Here is an 18,378-nt window from a genome sequence, read left to right as displayed (position 1 = left end):
AGAGCAGTTTCAGATGTAACAGTGGTCCGAGAATCCAAAAAAAAAAATTTCAGAATTTTTTCTGGCTTTGATTTTTGATGTCAAAAGATTCTCAGTGTCCAAATATGCACCAAAAACGTTTTGGAGAATTTTGGAAGTCGGGCTCTCGAGTTATAATGCTCAGAGCACAAAAGGTATGTGTCGGCATTTTAGCCCTAACTCAGCTGAAAATATATTCTTGATTCTCAAAATTTTACAAATAATGTGTTTTGAGTTGCTTATTAGTTTTACGTCAAAAGTTGTTTCAATTGTAGAAAAAATATTTTTTTTAGATTATAGATTTTTTCTTTGTTCAATTGAAAATTTTTTAACATAAAACTGATAAACAACTCCAAACACATCATTTGTGAAATTTTTACAGCATCTTAAATACATTTTCAGTTAAGTTATGGAAAAAATGCCGACACATACCTTCGGAGCATCATAACTCGAGAGCCCGAGTTCCCAAATTTTTCAAAACGTTTTTGGTGCATATTTGGACACTGAGTATCATTTGACATCTAAAATCAAAGCCAGAAAAAATTCTGAAAATTTTTTTTTTTGGATTCTCGGACCACTGTTACATCTGAAACTGCTCTGAAAATTCTGGAAATGAGAAATTTTCAAAAAACCGATTTTTATGTTTTTGGATTTTACTGCTATTCTCATGCAAAATTTCAAGTCAATTGAGCGATTTTGAACAAAGTTATGAATCTTCGAAAAATTCCCCTCTCCACTTCTCGCCACTGTACTCATTTTTCAAGATTTTCAAAACCGGACAGCGTGACACGAGGACCAACAGATATCTCTAGTGTTTTATAAACAAAGAATGAATCTTCTCGCCACTGAATGTGACCCTTCAAGAAAACGCGACAACAAAGAAAATAGATTGAATCGCGCCGAAGACGCCCCAGCCACCTGATTGAAGCGCCAGAGGCGCGGCAAGAAAATATTTTGTCTGGTGTTGTTTATCGCAGAAAAAAAGAGTCTAGCTAGAAATGGTGCTGTTCCAATCAAATAAAATTTAGAATTTACCTTTTATTTTAATCTCAATTTCCGCATCTTTAGGAGTCTAAAAGATCACAAACCCCGCTGGATGCAGGTTCTCTCGGAATAATATTTTTGTGTGTAGTGTGATATGGAAAGTTTTAAAAGCTTCCAAAAGCTTCCAGAGGTTTCTGCGAAAATTCACACGCTCCTGGATAGTTTTGAATGTTTCTGGAAAGCTCCAGATGTCAATGACGGTTTCAGAGAAACTTCTGGAAATATTTCTCTCACTGTAGCAAAAATTGATAGAATTTTGAAATAGAAAATAAAGGATTTTGAAAAAAGGTGTCTTCCCAAACGACTTTAAGACTTCTGAATCTGAAAATACTTTTTGGAACTGATCTCCACAATTATCAAGATTTCCCTTTTCAAATCTCAATTTTCGGATCTTTAGGAGTCTAAAAGATCACGGATTTCTGTGACAGTTCAGGTTCGCAACGTCTCGGAATGAACACTTTTGTGTGTAGTTTGGTAGGAAAATTTTCATTTGATTTTATCCTGTTTTTTTTTGAATTTCGTTCTGCCACCCTCTTTTCCAAATCCAAATTCATTTCGATTCCTAACTTATCCTAGTTTTCAGAGCTGCTCCAAAATTTTTTTCTCAAAAAAACTACTGAAAAACTCATTTTTGGCAGGATTTCGGTAAGTGGAGGGTCCATGATCCTACATTAATCTAACTAAGACTATAGTAATCAAAGTAAAGCTACCTACAGTAATCAAAAAATAGCCGAAGTAAATTTATCTAGATGAAATTTAAGTAATCCGCACTGAACTACAGTAATCTAGCTAAAGCCACAGTAATCTAACTAAAGATACAGTAATTTAGATAAGGATACAATATTTCAGCTATCGACAGGAAACGGAAATAAACTACAGCAATCGAACTGAAGCTATTTCTTTCTAATTGAAGCTACAGTAATCCAGCTGAACCTACAGTAATCAAACACTAGCTACAGTACCCTAGCCGAAGCAAAAGTAATCTAACTACGTTTACACTGAAGCTACAGTAATCCAAAATGAACGACATCAATCTAACTGAAGCTACAGTAATCTAAGTTTAATTTTTCAAAATTTCAGTACTTTCGACGCAGTAATAAAACGACAATTAGCCGAAGGTACAGTAATCAAACAATAGTTACAATAATCCAACTAAAACTACCCTAATCTAGATAAAGTTACAATAATCGAAATAAGCTACAGTAATATAACTCACGCTACAGTAATCTTTTGCTGAAGCTACAGTTATCTTACTAAAGCTACAGTATCTAGCGGAAGCCAAATTAATCGAACCAGAGTTACATTTTTTCAACTAAAACTACAGTAGTCAAATTAAGGCAACAGTAATCTAGCTGCAGCTACTGTAATCAAACTGAAACTACAGTAAACCAGCTAAATCTACAGATGCTACAGTGATCTAATTAAAGCTACAGTAATCTAACTTTTTCCAATTTTTAGTGCTACCAAAGAATGACACCAATCGAAAATCAGAAAAAAGCAAAACGAGCTGATTTACAAGGTATTCGAGGTTTGGCCATTTTAGCAGTTCTTGGTTTTCATTTTTATCCCAAACAGTTTCCAAATGGATATCTAGGAGTCGATCAGTGAGTTAAGGCTCCTCAGGTAAATTTATTAAAATTCTCGAATTTCAGATTCTTTGTTCTATCGGGTTTTCTCATGTGTATGCTGCTCAAAAAATCTCAACCACTACCCACATTTTCCTTCTTCACACAATTCTATATTCGTCGTTTCAAACGAATACTTCCCTTATATTTTTTGTTCATTCTATGTGCAGTCTGTGCTCTTTGTGCAGTTTTTCCTACAGCTCCAATTCTTCAAAATCAAATGTCTGCTGGAAAAGCATTGATATTCTTATCTAACAGACCGCATACAGAAGATGAAGATTACTTTGAAAAGGTTTTGAAATTTCAGAGACTTTTTGAGTAGTCAGATGAATTCCAGCTCTCGATTGCCATGGATTTGTTCACTCATACCTGGTCTCTATCGGTTGAGATTCAATTCTATTTCATTGTTCCGTTCATTTTCTTAATAGGTCTTCAATTGAAAGGAGCATCCAGATACATCTATTATGTTTGTCTTTGTAATGGGTTTAAGAGTACCAAATCTACCTTTATCTTCTTAAATTTCAGCTCTTCTATCATTTTCCTACCACGCCTCCTCCCCAACTTCCGTTGCTTTTAACAGTGTTTTCGCAAGAATATGGCAGTTTTCAATTGGAATGATTTCATACTTTATTGTAATTAATCGGAAAAGTAATACAGTTATCTATAAGCCATTAGAGAATGACGCTAAACAGGTATTGGATAATGAAAAAGTTATACGAAGACAAGAAGGACCGGGAATCATTATTTTGGTGAAGTATACTGTATTAATTATTTCAATGTATGTTATCTTGATTACTGTAGAGATTACTCCGCTTCCTGCCAGGTTGTTGAAGAGAAAAAAAAACGAAAATAATAATAAATTGACATTTTCAGATTATTAATCACTATTTTCACTGGCTTCCTGATTGTACTAGATGTGGAAGACGTGGTTTTAAACTCTCGATTTCTAATCTTCTTTGGTGACATATCCTATGCTCTCTATCTGATTCATTGGCCAATTTATGCGTATGTCAAATTGACGTACCCAGCAAACACATGGATTCTTACATCAGCACTGATCGTATCGATTCTTTTGGCAATTTTGGTTCATCAGACCTTCGAACGGTTGGTCGAAAAAACAGCTGACTGAAAACTTCTGGAAAATTCAGATGGTATTTGAGACAGTCGAACAATATGATTGCCATTTTGGTAGTTATCTTGTTTCTCTTAAATGCAATCTTTATCAATTGGGATCAAATTCGGGAAAATGTGGATGAAGTAATTAATTATGCAGTGTAAGTTTTTTGAAAGAAATGTATTTCTATTAGTTTGAAAAAAAAACAAGTTTTCAGATTTTCTGATAGAAATGATCCGAGATTCGATGGAGTGACACCAAACATGACATTGGGTAGCGGATAATAAATTACCGTAATCATTAGATATACTTACAGATGACGCGGAAAAAATGAACTCACATTGGAACTATTATGATATCAACGATCGTAAGCTTTTCGAACCTGGATGCGTTCATAAGTTTTCGAATGAAAAGTGGTGTGAGTACCCGGGTAATGGGACCGAGTACAAAATTGCTATACTGGGAAATAGCTACGTCCGGAATCACTATAAATTGATTATTCAAGAGTGTAGAAATCGAGCCACGACTTTTACAACGGCTGATGTCTTGGGTAACCTTTTGAAGGTGTTATTGGTATCTATAAAGATAGATCTTAGGTTGTGAACCTATTGCTGCACCTCATATACCTGTGGATAATGGACGAGATTTTGCAAAATCATGGTCTCCCACGTGTGCCAGACATTTAATCATGTTTGTGGACTTCATTAAAACGACTCAACCGGATTACGCATTTATCATGTCAAGGTAAAGAAATGAGCCGGAATAAACTATAGAAAACTATAATACCGTATAACCTGTATAAGTAGGGCCGGCCCTTCTATTTTTCCAAGATACCTTCGGAGGGCCCTTCTATTACAGGGGTACTTCAATTCAATTAGAGGGAGCTTAAATTTTCATCGAGAAATTCAACAAATTTTTGCTCAAAGTTCATGACAATCTGTCAATTTTACCAAAATTGAGCAATTTTTCATCAAAAAAAGTTTTTCAACAAATTTCTATTAAATTGTGAAGTTCCCGGAACATTTTTCCCTGAAAACATACAGAACTTTTTTTTAAATTTCAATGCACATTTTGGAGGGGCCCTTCTATTACAGGGGTCGCTTCTATTACAGGGGGCCCTTCTATTAGAGGGGCCCTGTTAAAACGGGTTTTACGGTAACTCGGGTTCTCCAGATTTTTCGCCGTAGCGGAACCCTATACCAACGGACCCGAGAACTTGAATAATGATACGGTATATTTGGAAATGAAAAGTCAATTAAAGAAAATGCTTCCGAATATCAAAAAGAAGTTGTTCATCTTGGATTCGTTCCCAAGAATTCAGACTGAAGGAATCGGAAAGATTGCTGAAGAAATGAAAAAAGGAAAGAAGACAATGGAAGAAATCAATGTGAGTGTGTGTAAGGATTTGGTAAAACTGATGCCTGGTTTTTAGAAGTCGTTGTATGATCCATTTCATTATGAAAGGGGACGTCATCGTTATGCGGAATTGGTGAAAAATGAATGTGGATCGAAATGTGAACTGATTGATTACGTAGATGCGTTCTGGAACAAAACCATCAATGCGTTTCAATATTTTGATTCGAAAGGATTCACATATTTCACAGTTATCAATCATGTATCGGCTCATGGACTGGAACACGTTCGACCGATTTATAACAAAATTTGTGCAAGGTTATAATTGTTTCTCATTTTGTTTTAATGAAGATGTTTTCTTGGACCCATACCAAAGACAACCGGAAGTTTGATCCTCAGCCAAATAATTCAGCAGCGATATTTTTTTCAAAAATCTCACGTTTACTGGGGCGCGATTTCTGGTCCGTTGCCTTGGACCCAAGTAGCTAGGTCAAACTTTGTTCCCATAATTAATTGTCACCCTGTAGACGTAAGAAGTCAGAAATTAATGGCCAAAAAGTAATAATTTCAGCTACAGTAGAAGCTAGTGCACATTCTCTTGCTTTCGACGACCGTAGAAACACTAGTCAATTTTTTTTAAAACTAACCGTTTGAAAACTGATGGTGTATTTAAAAAAAATTAATTCGCCAATTTTTAATACAGCTGTTATGGTGTTAGGGAGAATTATGGTATTAAAGGGATAATCTTATTACATTTTGAGCCTTTTCTTTTTTGAATAGATAACGTATGATCCGGGGGATTCATCTAGAAAGTTTTCATTGGATTTGATAGGATTTTTGGAAGAGTGAAATTCCGTAAACTATAGAAAAAAAAAATCGAGTTTCAGAAATGTGTTTTCAGGTACAACGCATTTGCACTTTGACCCTCTCAGTGCTAATACTTGATTTCAAATGATCAAAAACTGATTATTCTGGTACTAAAAATCGAAGATATGAAAGAGAAAAGTCGGTTACCGCAGCCGAATGACCACAACGAAAACTACAGTAACCTGATAACATTTTTCGGATTCATCTTCTTGTTTTTCACTGTGATTCGTCGATTTTCCTGTTTATTTCAATGTAGATAGCAGGCCTGTGCGGCAACAGATTGCCGATTGCCGAAATTGCCGAAATTGCCGAATTTTTGTTGCCGATTTGCCGTTGCCGAAATCGGCAACGAAGAAAAAGTTGCCGAATTGCCGTTGCCGATTTCGGCAACTTCGGCAACTGAAAGTTTTTTTGAATGTAGAGATTTTCACAATTTTTTTCAATCAAAAAAATGATTTCGAAGTTCGAAAAACCTAATTTTGAACACCATTATCTCTCAAAGTGAATTGAAGAGGAAATGTGCCCCAATAATCACCAAAAATACTTGCATAGGTCCTAAAATGGGCTTCAAATTTGTGAGCATAGGAGAAAAATAGATATCATGAGTAGCAACTCATCTAAAAATTATCCAATCAGTCTAAAATCACTAGACAACGTGTGTCGTGAGTTGCCTAACAAGTTGAGTACACTAATTTTTTTTCAAACTCACAATCAGAAAAAATATTTTCAACCATTGGAATACTATCTATTGTTCGAGACAAGTTAGCATAAAAAATGTGATCCTGAGTTGCCAATTTTTGTAGTTGCTTTGTTAGGAAACGCATGACACACCTTTTCTGTAGTTTTGAGCCTGATCGGAGCATTTTCAGGTGAGTTACGTATCGATTTTACTAATAAAAGACGCAAACTATTGTTGCCGAAAATTGCCGAAATTGCCGAATTTGCCGAAATTTTTTTTCTGCAATTGCCGAGTTGCCGAACGTTGCCGAAAAGCATTCGGCAAATTGCCGTGTTGCCGAATTTCCGAAAAATTTTTGTTGCCGCACAGGCCTGGTAGATAGGCGATGTCAAATGACAGACAACGGAATTTGTTGTATTATTCTTGCACTCGAAATCAGAGCTATAGTCCAAAAACGAAAGTTAACCTAATAACATTATCATTTCCCGAATGTATTGACAAAAAAACCAAAAAAACATCGGTGGTTTTAGAAATCACTGTTTTCAAATTGTTATAAAAAACCACTCATTATAAAACTGACCGTTAGTAAAATAAATTGTCAATTTTTAATAATTTCACAGTTTTCAATACAGGTGCTATTGTCGAATTAAAAAAAGTGGGACCTGGAAAATTTCGCGGGCGGCTTCCCGATCAATTTTCGAGGCCTTGTCCCAGTAACACTACGGTAGTAAACGAAACTTTTTTCTGTGAATTTAGTGGGATTTTCTGAACAAAATTTAGATTTCTTGGTAGGAAAATGATCGCTAGCATCTTTAGAGTCTGTTTTTTTTTCAAAAACCCGAACTTAATTACGAAAGTAGCTCGAACGAGGCGAAAATCTGAAATATTACGTTTTTGCCGCACTTTTTCGTAGATCAAAAAAAGCTACGCCTTTCAAATTTTCAGGACCCACTTTTTTTAATTCGACAATATGGTGTTTGCAGGGATGTTCGGAACCGAGTTTTCAGATTATTTTTGTCAATTTTTCTTATACATATTTTCGGCGTTTTTGTGATGGAAAAAATGGAATTTCCACATTAAAGGGGGACTCCGACCAAAAATGTTTATTGCATTAAAATGTGTTAAAAGTTATCTATTTTCCGAATATTATTGCGAAAAAATTCAAAAAAAATCCGAAATTCCCAAAAAACGCCGTTGAAAAGGAAGAAAATTCAAAAAAAGGTGCCGCCGGGGGACGAGGATTTTCAGTGAGAAACCTAGGCCACGGCACCTGACAGCCTTTTTTTCAAGTTGCCGACAGTGGTTTTTTACGTTTTTTTCCTGCCGGACATGAAATTGAAAAAAATCCGGAAAATTTGCCACATGGGAAAGGCGCCCGCTGCCGTGGCCTAGGTTTCTCACTGAAAATCCTCGTCCCCCGGCGGCACCTTTTTTTGAATTTTCTTCCTTTTCAACGCCGTTTTTTGGGAATTTCGGATTTTTTTTGAATTTTTTCGCAATAATATTCGGAAAATAGATAACTTTTAACACATTTTAATGCAATAAAAATTTTTGGTCGGAGTCCCCCTTTAAAATTTGAATTCTTACAAATTCCAAAAGTTCCGATATTGCGAAATATTCAAAATCGGAAAATTCCGAAATTCCGAAAATCCGAAAATTTCAAATTTTTGTTTTACAAAACTTTTAATACAATTTTTTTGAGAAAATTTTAGAAGATTTTTTTTCAGAAATTTTTTTGAAAAATAGTTTCAAAACCTTGTGGCTTTTTGGCTGCCCATGCTAAAAATAGAAAAAAAGTGAGTTCGAAAATTCTTCAAATGGTTTGGATCCAAAAAGTTAAATTTTCAACACTTCTCAAAAAGAAACTTCTTATCGACCGCAAATTAATTATATCAAATACAGGAATTAACATTTAAATCATAAAATTATTCCATGGAAGACTTTAGAAGTGTCTGGAACCTTTTCTGAAGAATTTCAAAACTTCCAGAAGCTCGCTGAAATTTTCAAAAGCTTCTGAAGACCTTCAGAATCTTCTGGAGCTTTCTAGCGGCTTTCAAAGCTTCCAAGACGCTTCTGAATTTTTAGACAAACGTCTGACAGCTTCTGGAAGCTTCTAGATCTTTCCATACTACCCTACATACAAAACATACTTTTCGAGACGTTGTGAACCTGCACCCAGCGGAAAATTTCCTCGAAACTGTCTCTTTCAATTACCGCCCAGGTGCGCAACGTCTCGGAATGTATTTTTTAGTGTGTAGTGTGGTAACGAAAAGGTCTAGAAGCTTCCAGGTGATCCCAGATGTTTCTGGGAAGTTCCGGAAGTTTCTGGAGTCTTCCAGAAGCCTCTGCAAAGCTTTCAAAGGTGAATTAATAGTTTTGAGGTAGTTGTATTCTCATCACTGCAACAAAAACTGCTAGATAATACCAAAGTTGTGAAACAGCAAAAATGGCATCTCCAAAGATTGGTTTTTTCTCCAAATAACTTTCAAGGTTCGAGCAGCTTCTGAAAAATTCTAGACATTGCTGAAAGCTTCCATAATCTTCTATAGTCTTTCAGAAGCATTTGGAAAGCTCTAGAAGCTATAAAAGGCTATTAAAGTCGAATTTGAAACTTTTCAAAAAATGCCTACTATCTGTGATCTTTTAGTATCATTGAAAAAATCTTCCTTATATATAAAGCGCTAGACGTGTCTGTTGGTCCTAGTGTCCGGCTGTCCAGTTTTGGGTTTCAAATAAGAATTAGGCCGCCGCCAAAACTGATCCCGCTGCCCTTCGGACAACGGCTGCGCATGCACCCAGTTTTGCCATGAAGGCCACACCAAGAGAGAGAAGGGAGGACGTACATGTTCTACCCTTTGAGAAAGAGAAAGCGAAAAGTGAGGGGTGGAGCGACAAACCAGTAAAAAATATTGAATTGCGCCGAAGGCGCGGTAGCCAGCAGGCTTGTATTCTATATAGTAACAGAGTTTCAAAACAGAAAAAAGATAATCTTTCAAAAAATATTTCAGACAACTTCCAGATTTCTAGATCTGAAAACATTTTCTTGAAACTGATCTCAAAAAGAGGTGAAGAGTTCAGATTTTCATTTTTTTTAAATCTAAATTATCGGATCTTTAAGATTATAAACGATCACGAATAATATAAAAAGTTATTATTCAAAACGTTTTGAAGCTTCAATTTTTAAATTTTTTGGATCCAAAACGTATTGTAAAACAAAACCAAAAAAAAAACAGAAATTGATAAAATTTAAAAAAAATGTAAAAATTTTTTTTTTCAAAAAATCGTAAGTTTTGGTCCGGATAGTTATTTCTCTGGAGAATATTTAATTTTTCAATTTTTTTAATTTCTCGGACCTTTTAGATATTTTTTTCCCAAAAATCGTAAAACCTAAACTTTCTGAAATTTCCAGAGAAACCCCGAAGAATCGTAAAGTTTCTGGCCCGGAATAGTTTTTGTTTTAATGTATTGTTTTTTTAAATCGGTTTAAAAATATCAGAATACTTATTGTATATTGCCGAACCCTCTTATCACTACAATACTTATTTGTTGGAAAAATGCATAAAATGATACAGTAAATTTTTTGGATGAAAATTAACAAATTCCCGAAATTTTAAAATTTATACTTCAATTTCTCGCTATTTTCCAGCCATCAAAGTTAAAAATATTCCGTCTTTTGCCAGGTCTCTTAAAAGACCCCAATCATTTTGAATATTGAATCTTTTTTTTTAATCTTTGGATTTTTCAAAAGTCCAATTTTCACCCGAAAAATCCCCAGATCTTCTCAAAGATTGAAAAATTCAGTTTCCCGGTTTTTTCTTCTGACTGATTTTCTGGCCTTTTCCCTTTTCTGCTTTCAGATTTTATCTTTTTCTTTGAATTCCGTCCCTTCTTTCTACCGAATTCGATTTATTTTGATTCCTAATTGATCCTAGTTTTCAGAAGGCCTTAAAATCTACAAAAAAGAGCCGCTTCAACATTTTTGACTCAAAAAACCACTAAAAATAGGTAAGTGGTGGCTCCGTGAGCCTACAGTAACCTAGCTGGAGCTACAGTAACCTAGCTGGAGCTATAGTAATCTAGCCGAAAGTGCAGTAATCTAACCATAGGCACAGTAATCTAACTAAAGCTACCGTAACCTAGAAAAAGCTACATTAATCCAAAAAAGCTACAGTAATCGAAGTGAAGCTACATTTATCTAACAAAAGCTACCGTAATCCAGCTGAAGCTACAGGAATCTAGCCAAAGCTACAGTAATCTAACTGAAGCTACAGTACTTTAATATAAACTACAATAATCTAGTTGAAGCCACAGTAATCTAACTGAAATTACAGTAATTTGTAATATAACAGTAATATAATATAGTAAATCAATAGTAATCTTACTAAAGGTACAATTATCTAACAGAAGTAATCCAGCTGCAGTAACCCAGTTGAAGCTACAGTAATCAGAGTAAAGCTACAGTAATTCAACTTTCCAAATTTTCAGAACCTTAATCCTGTAAGAAAATGACACCAATCAAAAATACGAAAAACTCGAAACGAGATGATTTACAAGGTATTCGAGGTTTGGCCATTTTAGCAGTCCTCGGTTTTCATTTTTATCCCAAACAATTTCCAAATGGATATCTAGGAGTCGATCAGTGAGTTTTAACTTAACGGAGATTTCTTGAAATTCTCATATTTCAGATTCTTTGTCCTTTCGGGTTTTCTAATGTGTATGCTTCTCACGAAATCTCAAAAACTAACCACATTCTCATTTTTCACTCAATTCTACCTTCGCCGTTTCAAACGAATACTACCCTTATATTTTCTGATAATTATGTGCGCGGTCTTTGCTCTCTACACATTTTTTCCGATATCTGCAATATTCCAAAATCAAATATCTGCAGGAAAAGCATTGATATTCGTATCTAACAGACCACATACGGAAGATGAGGATTATTTTGAGAAACTTTCAATGGCAATGGATTTATTCACCCACACCTGGTCTCTATCTGTCGAGATTCAATTCTATTTTATTGTTCCATTTATTTTCTTAATTGGTTTACAACTCAAAGGAACATACAGACACGTTTATTATTCACTCATAGGTTTGCTAATTCGTACTTGAAAACGGACCTGAAACGGGCCAGAACGATCCCTGTCATAGTTTCTTTTAGGATAAATATTTTTTGACTAACTGAAATATTTATAGTAGATTTCGACAAGTACTACAAAATGATATTATTTGGGAAACTGTATATTGGCTACGAGCAAAGGTATAGGCAAAACGACAGGACCCGGATGGGCAGATTTATGTTTTGTAACTTTGTTCATAGACAAGACACAGTTTTACATGTAGTATCAGTTTGTAGTACTCGTTGAGTTCTACCATATTCCTATTTAGCTGGTGAAAAATACAGAATGTTAGAGAAACTATGACGAGACCCGTTTTACAAGTTTGGTGTACCGTATTTGCTCTAATAGAAGCCACTTTGAGCTTAATTATCTAGGTTCCATCAACAGATATCAAAGAATTTTCTACTGATGAATTATTTACCATCGCATCCCAAATATTTTATCAGTTGACAGATTTTTTATATCTCTCGTTGGAATCGAGATAATTGAGCTCAAATACCAAATACGGTAATTCACAAGATCTGGAAAGATATTTGACATTTTTCAGCAATTCTTTCATTCATCTTCCACATCTCATCTCCACAATCAGTCTCATTTAACAGTGTTTTTGCAAGAATATGGCAGTTTTTAATTGGGATGATGGCATATTTTGCATCGGATCGGCAGAGCATATTAGTAGAAAATATGGAGAGTGTTGAAGCAAAAGAAATTGTTATTATCGATAACCGGAAAGATAATAAATTTCTCTATGAGGCGTTGGAGAATGAATCTAAACAATTATTGGAGGATATCGAAGTTTTGAGAAGACCTGAAGGATCGAAAATACCTATTTTTGTAAAGTATACAGTTCTAATTATATCAATTTTGATTATGCTGATTCCGAAAGAAATTACTCCACTTCCAGCTAGGTTTGTAACAACGAAAGCGAAACAAAATCAATAAATTGACATTTTCAGATTATTAATCACTATTTTCACTGGCTTCCTGATTGTACTAGATGTGGAAGACGTGGTTTTAAACTCTCGATTTCTAATCTTCTTTGGTGACATATCCTATGCTCTCTATCTGATTCATTATCCAATTTATGCTTATATCGAGCTGACTTATCCGGAAATCATGTGGGTTGTTCCAGCATCACTTACCGCATCGATTCTTCTGGCAATCCTTGTGAACAAGACTTACGAGAGGTTTGACTGTAATTTTTTTTTTTCAAAATATGAAATTATGAAACTCAGATGGTACTTGAAGCAATCAAACACAATTATCAGCATTTTAACTGTATGCTTGTTTGTGTTCAATGCCATATATATAAACAAAGATGAAATTCAATTGTATTTGAACAAAAAACCAATATTCGAAATGTCATCTAATCGAAAATATGTCAGACTAGATAGATGGAATCCAAATATGACATTTGGTATGTCAAATTCAAAAAACAAAAGTATTCAAAACGACGTTTCAGACGACGCTGAACGTCTGAATGCCTACTGGAACTATCGTGATAATAGGACTCCAGAATTACAAGAAATCGGAGGTTACAAGAGAAAATCCAGACTTGGATGTGATTTTGAAGAGAATCGGCATGGATTCAAAATAGCGATATTGGGGAACAGCTACGCCACGACGCATCATAAAATGATTATTCAAGAGTGTAGGCATCGGGCAAGTACTATTTCAATGGCTGATGTTGTAGGTGGGTAGATGAAAAAGATATCGAAACACTATAATAGAACGACCCCCCCCCCCCCCCCAAAATCTTAATCTGAAGCTAACTGATCTCGGTTCCTGTGAATAATATCGAAAAGTGGTCAATTGACAATATATTTTTCAGTTTATGATAAAAATTTTATCAGTTTACGATTATTGATATCTTTCACAGGAAACGAGGTATAGCGTCTTAAAGGTGATGATTTTGGGGCTTAATTCTACTACAGCGTTTACGGTATCTCGACGCGAATGACTAAATATTGATAACAGGTTGCGAACCACTGGCTTCTCCTAGAAAACCTGTTGATAATGGAATGCACTCGACAGATTGGTCAAAGCAGTGTGCTGGTCGGTTGGAACAATTCGTGGAGTTTATCAATGAGACGCAGCCGGATTATGCGTTTATGATTACCAGGTGAGTCGTTTTTTTTAACTTGTGGTATGCATTCAGACGTGATACAGTGATTACGCACTGGCCACACTGGCTATTGTGACCCCAGAAGTGCACATGAAAATCATGTTTTTTTAAATTTTTGAGATTTGTCAAGCCACTTTGGTAAGACGCGTTGAAGTGAAGACCTCCACAATCGCCGGTTATGAGGCAAGCCTCGAAGACGTACAGTAGGAGAAGGATGTCTCCAAGAGGGTCACTCTGAAAAATTACTGTTTTGAGGAATTCATAAGAGTTTCGAGATTTTATTTTCTGGAATTCTTCTTGAACAAAATATAACTAAAATAAACCTGTCAACTTTAATACCTATTTCACAATCAGACGTTTAAAAACCTGAACCTCTTGGACGGAATTGAAAGTTAAAAAAAGCATATTAAGCCATTTCTAGACTTTTTGAAACTGTGTTCACTGATAATTTCGAACACACCAATCTGGAAATTTGTAACAACATAAATTTAGATGGTTCGCTGTAGCAGAACCTTATGACAACGGACCGGAAAACTTGAATAATGACACAATCTACTTGGAAATGAAAAGCCAATTGAAGAAAATGCTTTCGAATATCAAAAAGAAGCTTTTCATTTTGGATTCGTTCCCAAGAGTTAGGTGGCAAGGAATCGAAAGAATTGCCAAGGAAATGAAGGAAGGAAAAAAGACAATGGAAGAAATTAATGTGAGTTTTCTAGTTACCGTATTGCTTTGAGCTCAATTTACAAAAGATATCGAAAACTCCCAACTGGTAAATTATTTATCATAATATCACCAATATTTTACCAGTTGACAATTTTTTGATATCTCTCATAGGAACCGAGTTAATTGAGCTCAAAAAACGGTCTGCGTGATTTTCTAGGTGTCGTTGTACGAACCAAAACAATTCGAGTTTGGACGTCATCGTCATGCTGAATTGGTGAAGAATGAATGTGGATCAAAGTGTGAATTGATTGACTATATGGACGCGTTTTGGAACAAAACAATGAATGCGTTCCAATACTTTGATTCAAAAGGATTCTCGTATTTCACAACTACTATTCACATGTCTGCTCATGGAATTGAACATGTTCGACCCATTTATACAAAGATTTGTGCCCGGTTATAACCTTTTTTCAATTTATAAACTTTATTTTAAAAATTCGCTCAAAAAATTCCCGAAAGTCGCTCAGTCATTGGAACCAACATTTGAGGAAAGCTGCAGTAATCCAAGATGAATTACGGTTATCTACTTGAAGCTACAGTCAGCTAGCTATTGATTACTGTAGGGAACGATATGACTCTCTCTGCTTATAAATCCTCTAAAATCCAATGAAAATCTGCGAGGTGAATCCTATGATCATTTCTTGTTAAAGGTGGGGGGACATGAAAAAAATAATGTTCTCGAAATTTCGTTTAAATATGCCTCTCGAGGAGTTGAACGTGTGGGACGAGGATTGAGGGTGCGGCGCCACTACCGTCTCAGCTACGCGGGCAAAGAGAAAGCGGCAGCCCGATTGCATACATAAAGGCAAGGACGACAGCTGTACGCAGAGTGACATTAAGCGTTGTACACCGTCACGGTAGAATGCATACTCTGGCCCCAAAAATCCCCCGTAAAATCTCCTGTCCCCCGACCTTTAATAAAAATGAGAAAAGGCTTAAATTTGAGCAAGATTATCCCCCCTTAACCTCAAAATTCTCCCTTGTTTTTGAATATGTGCTTACTTCACCCTAGCTTGATTGAAAATTGCGGATTTATTTTTAAAAGTTATCGAAAAAATCATAGTTCGGCTAAGCCGGGTCGGGCCGGCCCGCTACCACAGCTGGAAAATTTCCAATGAAAAGTTGGGTAATTTTTGTGAATTAAAAAAGAAAAAATGTTACATTATTTAGCAAATTAAAAAAAGTAGAAAGTAGTCACAAAATAGGTCGTTTTTGCTTAAATTTTTGAAAAAATTTTAAAATCTTCGAAAAAAAAAATCAGAAGAAAATCAGCGTCTGTTCAAACCCCGGACCAGCCCGCCAAAATTCTCGACAGGCTGTCGTGGAATATCACATATTCCACGAGTCTTTAATCTCAAATGAGGAAAATCCTCTCTAATGTTCTTTAAGGTTTCTTGAAGGGGGACTCCGACCAAAAATTTTTATTGCCTTAAAATGTTTCAAAAAATATGTATTTTCCTAATATTATTGCGGAATGATTCAAAAAGAATCCTAAATCCCCGAAAAACGGCGTTGAAAAAATAGGATTCCACGACACGGGCCGACCCGTGGGCCGGGCCGGGCCTTCCCGAAATTTGCAAGTATGGCAAAAATACACTAACAATCAGTTTTATAATGACTGGTTTTTATAGCAATTTTAAAATATGATTTTTTAAAAACAACCGATGTTGTAACGAGCGTCGAATACGAGAGAATGTGCGTCTTCGATTACTGTAACTCAAATTTTCTTAAAGACTTTTCGATCATTTTTTAAACAATTTTGACGGTGTCAGTCTATTTATTTTCTTCTGTTTATAGTGAAAATATTTGGTTCGTGCTCTCTTTGGGTAAAAAAAAATACAAAGATACTCACAACGACAACTACCGTAACCCAAAAATAAGTTTATTTTCTGGATTTGTTACATCGATTTTCCTGCGTTTTCAGTAAATTTTTATTTCCGTTTTCCGAATTTCTGGATATAAAATTTAGAAAACTCGATGAAAACCAGTGGAAAACTAGAAAACAAAAAAAGAAAATAAGGGATTTATTAGGGTACTGTAGTTTTCATTTTGGGACCTTCTGTATCAGAATAGTACAAAAAATTGCCCTGAAAAGTTTCATGGTAAACCTGCTGGAATAAACCTGCAATAAACAAAGGGGGAACTGCATCTCAAAACATCTTTTTGAAACTGGATTTTTTTTTCAAAAATTCGAATTCAACTCTTCAACAAATCCTCTAAAATCCAATGAAAATTTTCGAGGTGAATCCTATGATCATTTCTAGTTAATAAAAATGATAAAAGGCTTAAATTCGATCAAGATTGATTCTTATAACATTTTGAAAACCGTGATTTCTAAAACAGTAAACTTTGTTACGGTCGCTGAGAGCAAGAGAATGCACACCGTTGATTACTGTAGCCAAAATTTCGGTAAATAATTTTAGCCGGTTTCAGTTGATTTATTTTCTTCTGTTTATAGTGAGATTTATAGTAAATATTCTAGATTTAGCGAAAAAATTCGAAGACCTGAATAATTTTAAATCTCAATTTTCGTGAGTATCCAGTCAATGTTTTCATTATCAATTTTTTTTCCGATTTTTCTGGAGGAAAAACAGTGAAAAACAGGAAAATAAATACATAAAAGAAGCATGTTACTAGGTTACTGTAGTTTTCGTCAAATATGTTCATTTTGTGATTTTTTTGAGAAAAATATCAGAAAACTCCGGAAAATCAGATTATCCTTCGATTACTGTAGTTTTGGTTTTGAGACTTTCTTCTTTGTTTTACGTAACAGGACAATACAGGAAATTCCTCCGAAACATTTCATAATAAACGTGCAATGGGAAGGGCAAATTCGTTGGATCTGAAAATACTTTTCTGAAACGCGATTTTTTTCAAAAATGAAAATTCACTCTTCTAAAAAATCATCCCAAATCCAATGAAAATCTTCTAGGAGAATACTAGGATCATCTGTTAATAATAGGAATGAGAAAAGTCTTAAAATTTGAAAAAAGATCCACCCCCCCCCCCCCCCTGGTTCTTATACCCATTTCAAAACAGTAAATTCTAACACGACCAATTTTTTAACGGTCATCAAAAACGAGCTAATGTGCGCATTTGATTACTGAAGCTCAAATTGCTATAATTTTTTTTGAATTCTCGTGATTACTTTTTCGGCGGTTTCAGTTGTTTTTTGTCTCCTGTTTGTAATGAGATTTAGTTTTCTGTTGTTTTATTAGCAAGAAAAAAAAATACAAAGGCCCCACAACGACAACTACCGTAACCAAAAATATTTTTCCCCGTATTTACTATCTCTATTTCCGTGCGTTTTCAGTCAATTTTTTCACTATCAAAAATTTTAATTTTGCTACTTGTATGGAAAGAGTATCAAAGTGTAAATAGGCTTCCTCTGAAAACACATTTCTGAAACGGGAACTTTGTTATTTAAAAAATCCAAATTCCACTCTAACAAGAAATCCTCTCTGTTCCGACACATTATGTGGTGAGCCCTGTGTCGTAGTGAGGGTACAAGGATAGGAACAATAGTTAATTCAACAACTCTTTATTAACTGGGTTTGGACACTAATTAGGGATCTTCATGACATCTGCAGTTGAGGAGGTTGCAGCAGAGATATGTGGCATCTGTAGATGGCTTCGATCCTTTGGCATCTGCAGTTGGGATCCGGCATCAGTGAGTCCAGTGTTGGAGATCCTGTGATAGAAGTATCAGA

General features: G+C 35.2%; 2 protein-coding genes across 2 annotated transcripts; both read left to right on the top strand.

Annotated features, from left to right (window-relative positions):
* Nucleotides 1–2,541: 2,541 nt before the first annotated feature.
* Nucleotides 2,542–15,071, top strand: CBG22591 (the record flags this gene model as incomplete). Its single annotated transcript, XM_002632753.1, has 9 exons — nt 2,542–2,666; nt 11,386–11,789; nt 12,365–12,725; nt 12,774–13,004; nt 13,053–13,148; nt 13,212–13,514; nt 13,820–13,939; nt 14,435–14,648; nt 14,826–15,071. Coding segments are annotated over 9 exons (2,100 nt in total), but the record flags the coding sequence as incomplete, so codon positions are not given.
* CBG22592 lies at nt 5,045–5,479 on the top strand (the record flags this gene model as incomplete). The annotated part of the gene is made up of 2 exons (XM_002632754.1): nt 5,045–5,188; nt 5,234–5,479. The coding sequence occupies 2 exons, from the start codon at nt 5,045–5,047 to the stop codon at nt 5,477–5,479; spliced, it is 390 nt and encodes a 129-aa protein (XP_002632800.1).
* Nucleotides 15,072–18,378: the final 3,307 nt, after the last annotated feature.

Source organism: Caenorhabditis briggsae (assembly GCF_000004555.2).
Source record: "Caenorhabditis briggsae complete genome, chrIV, whole genome shotgun sequence".
NCBI lineage: Eukaryota > Metazoa > Nematoda > Chromadorea > Rhabditida > Rhabditidae > Caenorhabditis > Caenorhabditis briggsae.
Note: the sequence above shows the minus strand (reverse complement) of the source record. Positions and strands in the feature narration are given on the sequence as shown.